Below are 7,364 nucleotides of genomic sequence, written 5' to 3'. Positions count from 1 at the left end.
AATTTCCTAATTAGAGATTTCGCACCAAGACAAAAAGGTGTTAATGAGTTTAATTCCAGTGCCTGTCATTGTCCCTTTTTTCACACCACTTATTTACTAATGGCCCAGAGGGCTGCTCCCGTCTCTCCTTTGTTAAGATTTTAATTTGCCTTCTTTTCTGCCTTTGATGTAAAATTGTGACCTACAACTCTTTGAAGTCCCTTATTAGGAGGAAAATTAACTTAGGTTTTCCACTGTATCTGCGCACTGTTAGCCCATTCAAAATGTAGAGAACTCCTTAAAGATCCAGCACATTAGGAAAATTTTCAAGGTAGTTCTGGAAATGCAAATTTTATAAAATGCTATAGATTTTTAAATCTGTATTAGGAGATGTAACCCTCGCAAGGGCCAGAGCGGGGGAAGGGAAGAAGGGAATATCTTAATAAAGAAAACAAAATTAATCTGGGCAAGGAAAGGTTGTAAATCTAAAAACGTGAAAAGGGGAACTGGGGGATGGTGTTGGTGTGAGCCTTTATTTTTAAATGTCACAACTTTTCCCTGTCCGTCTCGTGTACTGCTCACAAATGACACCTCGGCTTCCTGAGCTCTGGGGGGGGGGGGGTGGGGTGGGGGCTAAGAAAGAAATTATATCTAAATCTATCTCTATATAATTAGAATACCATGAGGCAGGGTTAAACCTTTGTAAAACACACAACTGATTGGCGATCGCTAAAACGAGATTTGAAAGCAACTCAAATAAAAGATCGCGACGTCAGTAAACAGATTTAGAAAAAAAAAAAAGGGGGGGGGGGAAGCAGCTAGTGACAAACCCGGCGAGAGCGAGCTCTGGGCATGAGAGAGAGAGGGAGGCAGAGGGAGAGAGAGACTTAAAAGAAATAGGAGGGGCTTGTGAGAGACTAGAAATGTCAATCAGAGCCCAGAGTCCCAATAATCTCAGGCAATCTGTTAGGACCTGACCTGGGTCCACTCAGATCAATAGGAAAAGTGAGAGAAGAAAGAAGCGATCGGATCGTTTACCGCGGCGGCCGAGGACAGGAGGGAGCCCGCGGCCTCCGCGCACCCCCGGCTCCCCCCATGTCTGCCGGAGTTTGCGGGAGGCGCTGAAAGTGCGGGCGGCCGAGGAGGGCGAGCGACCCGGCTGCCTCCTCCGCTCCCGGCCCTGCTACTTTCTCCCCTTTCTCTCCCTTCTTCCACTCTTCTCCCCCCCCCCTCCTCTGCCTCCTCCCCCCTCCCCTACCCCGCTCCCCCACCATGTCTTTCCCCCAGCTGGGCTACCAGTACATCAGGCCGCTTTACCCGGCGGAGCGCCCGGGGAGCGCCGGCTCCCGCGGCGGCGCCGAGCTGGCCCCGTCCGGGACCCTCTCCAACGTGCTCTCCTCCATGTACGGCGCGCCCTACGCCGCCGCCGCCGCCGCCCAGGGCTACGGAGCCTTCCTGCCCTACGCCGCAGAGCTGCCCATCTTCCCCCAGCTGGTAAGAGGCCCCCGGGGCTCGCCGCTCGTTCCCCGGGGCGCTCGGTTCGCGCTGGGGATCGGCCCGGGGGGAGCCGAGGGAGACGCCGGGAGGGCTGTCAGGGGAGAGACGGGCGCTATCGCCGCCCGGTCCCGAAGAGCCGCCGGAGAGGGGCAGGGCTGGAACGGCGGCCTCGCAGCGTCTTCCCTCTCCGCCTGGGGCTTTGACGGTCGCGGGGACCGGCCCCAGCAGCCGCCGGCCCCGCCGCGCACACGGAGGTGGGGAGCCGGTCCTGCCCCCGAGGTACTCCCGGGCACCGGCGGGGCCCGGGCTGCCGGGGCCGCAGCGTGCCCGGGATCGGCGCCGGGGCGCTCCGCGGTGGGGGCGGCAGCGCGGCCCGGCCGCCGCGCCGGTGCCGACGGGCCCGGGTCCCGGTGACGGCAGCGGGACGGAGCGGACCCGGGCCCGGCGCTCCATCTCAGCCGGGCCGCCCCTTCCCTCTCGCTGCAGGGCGCCCAGTACGAGCTGAAGGAGAGCCCGGGGGTGCAGCACGCCACCTTTCCCCCCCACCACCCTGCCTTCTACCCCTACGGGCAGTACCAGTTCGGGGACCCGTCGCGGCCCAAGAACGCCACCCGGGAAAGCACCAGCACCCTCAAGGCCTGGCTCAACGAGCACCGGAAAAACCCCTACCCCACCAAAGGAGAGAAGATCATGCTGGCCATCATCACCAAAATGACCCTCACCCAGGTCTCCACCTGGTTCGCCAACGCGCGGCGGCGGCTCAAGAAGGAGAACAAAATGACCTGGGCCCCCCGCAGCAGGACGGACGAGGAGGGCAACTCCTACGGGAGCGACCACGAGGGGGAAGAGGACAAGAGGGAGGACGAGGAGGAGATCGACCTCGAAAACATCGACACCGAGAACATCGAAAGCAACAAGGACGAGCTCGAGGACGATCTACAGGATGCCGACCTCCTGCACTCTGACTCCAAGACGGACTCGGAAGGATCCGAAGGCTTTGAGGACCTGCCCGGCTCCGAGGAGCGCTACGACAAGGCCTCCGAAGGGGAGCCGCACCACCTCCGCCACCACCACCTGCACCACCACCACCATCACCACCACCACCACCATAAGTGCGAGCTGCCCGCCACGGCCGCACCCCTCGGCCCGGAGCCCCTCAAGCCGCCGCTCCCGCCGCCGCCGCCCCACCTCTCGCCCCCTTCCTCTGCTTCTTCCTCCGCCGCCTCCTCCCCGACGGACGGCACTTTGGCCGGCGCCTTGCCGAAACCCAAGATCTGGTCGCTGGCCGAGACGGCCACCAGCCCGGACAACCCCCGCAAGTCTCCTGGCGGCGGCTCTCCGCCGGCGGCCGCCCCCCAGCCGCTGCCGCTGCCCACCCCGCCGCCCCACAGACTCGTCTCCTCCTGCCCCCTGGGCAAGTTCCCCAACTGGACCAACCGCGCATTCCCGGCCCACCACCACCACCACCCCCCGCACCCGCTGGCCTTACTGAACACTCCCCACCTGCTGGGGCTGGGGGCCGCCTCCGCCGCCCCCCCCGCCGCCGCCTTCCCGCGGCCCGCGGACCAGGCGCAGAGCGCGGAGCCCGTCGGAGCAGGTGACCGCTGAGGGACGCGGCGGGGACGGGCCGGGCCGGCGGCCGCCGCGGGGGGCTCGGCGGTGCGGAGCGGAGCGGAGCGGCGCGGGAGGCCCCGCGGGGGGCGCCGGTCCCGCGCGGTTCTGACGGTGCCCCCGGCCCGGCGCGGTCCGGCTCGGCGCGGAGCAGCCGTCGGGGCGCAGGTGGCGGCGGGCGGGCGGGCGGCCGCGGGGGCCCCGGGGACGGTGGCGGGGTTCTCCTGGCCGGGGTAGTCTCGATCCTCGAGAATTACCTTCCTCCAACGGAGATAATTTTTGTTGCTGTTGTTGTCGCTTTTGCGGGAAGGACCCGGCCGCCAGGTCAGGCTCGCTCCGGGGTCAGTTTGTTTTCTCTGACGGTTACCTCCACAAGCAGAGCAGTCGTTGTGTCGCATTTGCAGCTCGCTGACAAAAGAGCTTAAATCTCGAGGCTTAATTCAGGGATGGGAGGAATAAAACAGGGGCTATAAAGGAACGCCTTTTTTTTTTTTTTTTCCCCTTCTCTTTTTAGATCGATCTAGTGCCTTGGAAGTAGAGAAAAAGTTACTTAAGACAGCTTTCCAGCCAGTGCAGAGGCGGTAAGAGATGGCTCCCTCCGTCTCCTCGGGATGTATGGAGGCAGTTGTAAATGGTTAGCTTATTTTCTCCGCTTCTTTAGGTTCCCTTTCCAGGGCGGTTTCTTGTTCTTCCTCTGCGTGCGTGGTGGGTTATTCTGTTTATATATTTTCTTTGCTGTTCTCCGTTGTGGCCCCCGGGAGCGATTCCCGCGGGCAGGCCGAGCTGCGCTCGGGGGTGTTGGGGCTGCGCGGTTGCGGAGCCCGGGCGCGGGTCGCCCTTGGCCCGGGAGTACATCCCTGAGCCCCCCGCAGAGCGAATCACCACCCTCCGCTGTCGCTTTGCAGGGGGGAGAGGCACCGAGGCAGCAGAAAATAGCAAAATAAAATATAATTTTTAAAAAATATAATAATAATAATGGTAATGAAAGCGAAACAAAAAACCCCCACCCTTTTTAGTATGAAAGCTGAAGAGGCTGAGCCTTGCCGTCCCAAATTTGGCATAGCAGTCACTCAGTTTCAATGAGAAACCAATTACCCTTTTGATTGATTGAAACCACGGGGATCGGGCCCGCCGTGTTTTCGTAGCTAAATACATTTACTATGAGTTACTCTGAAAACTTTTTATATTTATAAACCTATTACAATAATAACAACAACAACAAAACTAGAGTTACCTGCAGTTACAAATATTATGCCAGCCCAAGCTCACTAGAAATCCTATTAAATATTTTTTTTTCTGTGTCATTTTTTTTCCAGGCCCCAGAACCAACTTGACGCCGCTATGGTTCTATCGGCGCTCTCATCATCATAGTTAATTTTTTATTGTTGTTGTAATGATTGTAAAAAAATCTCTGTATAGGTACAACTTGTAAGCATGTCCGTATATTAAAACTCAAAAGGAAAAAAAATACCCGCTTCTGTACTATCACCTGGGTTAGCTGAACTGTGAGATTTTTTTTTTTCGGAAGTCCAGTGAGAATTAGGTGTTCCCCTCCCCCCTTTTTTTTTCTTTTTTTTTTTTTTTTTTTCCGGTTGTTGTTGTTCGTTTTTTGTACATACCGTAAAAATGTACATATGTGTGAACCAAATTGTACAAGAAAGTATATATTTTTGGCTAATAAATAAACTGTTGCCACTTTGACTACACTCTCCTTTCCCCCCCCCCCCCCCCCCCCCCCCCCCCCCTTTCCCCACCGCCTTTCTGGAGTTGTTTTCCTCCCGCAGTCCCGCCCCCCTCTTCCTCCAGCCCCTCCCGGCCGGTCGGTGTTTGTGCGCGGTGCCGGAGCGGCGGTGCCGGGCCGGGCCGGGTCAGCGGCGGGGCCGGGCCGCGCTTCCCGCGGCCGCGGCATGGCTGGAGCCGCAGCGCCCCCTGCAGCCGGCCGCGGGCGGAGGGTGCGCGGAACGGTGCGCGGCTCCGGGGGCACGGCCCGCGGGGCGGCCGGCGGATGATCCATCGCCCCCGCGGACCGCGTTACCGCTGTTAACCCCCTCCCCGCCCCCGCGGAGCGCGGGGCAGCGCGGTTCATTGAAAGGAACCTTCGGGGGTCGGTGGTGTCGCCGCGGGTCGGCAGCGCGGCTGCGTTAGTTCTGCCGCCCCCTCCCCTCGTGCTTTCGCGCATCCCAGGGGTCAGTTTTGGGGTGCTCGCCACAGGCTCTCTGTGCCGCTGAGCGGGGAGCTGCCGAAAGCGGCGGGGCTCGGGCATCCCCCCGCTCCCGGGGCTTGCCATTCGGGCGGGAGGTAGCGGCCGGAACGGGGCCACGGAGCAGCGAGGCGCGGCGGAGAGCCCCGGCGGGGAGCCGCGCTCCGCTTCGGACGCGCGGGCTGTGCGCTCCGCCGCCCCCGGGCCGGTCCGCCTCCTCCCGGCTCCCGGAGGTGCCGGTTGCGCCTCTGCACGCCTCGCCCCGGGAGCCGCCGCCTCCAAAACTTGTAGCTTCGCTTCCCGGGCAAGGTGCTTGAAATCGGCCTAATCCGGGAAAAGTCCCTTCCCGCTCGGAAACCGTCCCAAGGGGAGTGTTGGTAGGAGGGCGAGGGCTACTCCCTCTTCCCTTGCCCTTCCCTGCGGCCGGTGCCCGCGGATGGCCGTGCTCATCCCCCCGGCGGAAGGGGCAGCTCGGGCAGGTAGAGCTTATGGGCCGGCTCCTTCCTGCTTTTGTTCCCAGCCTTTTCCTTCTGTGCCGGGGAGATGTGTCCCCTACCTGTCCTCTCCTTACAGTCCTGGAAACGGCATAATTACAGTGGTGGTGATTAAATAGCTGGTGCTTTTCTCGTTTTAGTGACAGACCCTGCGGAGGGGGAGGGTGCAAGAGCTAGGAAGCAAGAGTTAAAATGAAGTTAAAGTACAAACAGAAGCACATAGCTGACATGCTTCAAGTTTAGACAGTACAAGATATGCAAATGCACAGGGCTGCGCGGTATTGACATTTTGAGGTCATAGTGATAGGAATGTATTATTTATAGGATTGGGTTGCACTAGACCGATAAACTACACTTTAAATCCTAGGCGTTTGTAAGTGATAAGATTTATATATATGTTTACACTATATGTGTGCGTGTATACACACGTTTTATACAGTGTTTTAATGTTTCACAATTAATATTCTCCCTGACTAGCATTACGGTGGGGACACCCCTCTCCTGGAGTGCCCTGCAGCCTCCCCGGCTGCTGTTAGCAATGGCTGGGAGCAAAGGAGGCCAGGGAAGGGACCCACAGAGTTTGCGGCACTGTTGTGATCTCTGCTTTTTCCCCCCTGCGTCCTCTTCCTTTCCCCATATGTCCTTTCTGGCCACAGCTCACCCTAGAAACAGCATTTGCCTCTTTGCAGCCCCATGCAGCTCTCTGTCTTTCCGCCAGGAACTGTTCCCACTCTTTTGCTCCAACAGGCTCCTGAAATGGGGGAATCTCTGTGGGTGGGGGGTAAGAAAACAGATCGTTTCTCATGTAAATTTTATCCAGTCTCTCTGCACTTTGTATCCCTCTTTTTCCTTAGCCAATTCTTGCCGAGAAAAAAAAAAAAAAGAAAAAAAGAAAAAAAAAAAAGAAAAAAAAAAGATTAATGGCATCTAAAATGGGAGGGGTGGAGGGAGAGAGAGCTAGAGGCAAGTTTCCACATCCCCTTCCTCTGGGCATCCTGGTGGGTTTTCCATAGAAACTTTCACACAGCGGCCAGACAGATGCTTAAAGGGGATGGAAGAAAATAATGCAACCATGATGGGAAAACAATTGCATCCCCAGCTTTCTACCTCCATTAAAGGCTCCTTTGCCTTTGCACAGAGGCCCTCAGCTCCCTGTCCCCGCAGAGCCCTCTCCCTTCACTCTGACCGTGGGGATGCTCCTGCAACAGCAGTGTGGAAGCCATGGGAAAGCTGCTCCTTTGGCTTCTGGAAGTGAGAACTTGGTTTCCCTGCGGGGGGAAAGCAGCCTTTGTGCTTGCCTGGCTTCCCTAATGTGGAGAAAATTCCCATTAATTTTGTGAGGAAACATTTTGTTATGCGTGTTTCAACAAAACATTAAAAATCCTACGCTTTTTTCTTTTTTTTTTCCTCCAGAAATCCCTCGCTCAGTTTGACAGCCTCGCTGGAGCCCCAGCCAGGCCTGCCTGAGACAGCACAGAGAGGCCTCCCTCTCCCTTCTCCCTCTCTGTTGGCTGCTCTTTTCCTGTCTAATCAATTATCTCCCTAGCTAGTCCTTCTCAAAGGTGAGAGCTCATTATGCATAT

General features: G+C 57.8%; 1 protein-coding gene across 2 annotated transcripts; it reads left to right on the top strand.

Annotated features, from left to right (window-relative positions):
• The first annotated feature begins 855 nt into the window (after positions 1-855).
• IRX3 (iroquois homeobox 3) lies at positions 856-4,792 on the top strand. Of its 2 annotated transcripts, none has more exons than XR_010722842.1 (4): positions 856-1,473; positions 1,963-3,073; positions 3,602-3,792; positions 4,404-4,792. XR_010722842.1 is itself a non-coding variant. In XM_066194687.1 (4 exons), exons 1-4 carry the CDS (start codon positions 1,252-1,254, stop codon positions 4,456-4,458), a joined length of 1,455 nt encoding a protein of 484 aa, XP_066050784.1. In that variant the 5' UTR covers positions 856-1,251; the 3' UTR covers positions 4,459-4,792. The 2 variants fall into 2 exon arrangements, 1 of the variants encoding a protein (XP_066050784.1); XM_066194687.1 differs by having other exon boundaries at positions 3,602-3,668.
• Positions 4,793-7,364: the final 2,572 nt, after the last annotated feature.

The sequence above is a fragment of the Chamaea fasciata genome, unplaced genomic scaffold, assembly GCF_029207755.1.
Source record: "Chamaea fasciata isolate MVZ Bird 193981 ecotype frontalis unplaced genomic scaffold, bChaFas1.0.hap1 SCAF_12, whole genome shotgun sequence".
In the NCBI taxonomy this organism is placed as follows: domain Eukaryota; kingdom Metazoa; phylum Chordata; class Aves; order Passeriformes; family Sylviidae; genus Chamaea; species Chamaea fasciata.
The sequence above is the reverse complement of the archived record's forward strand: the minus strand, read 5'-3'. Positions and strand labels throughout refer to the sequence as shown.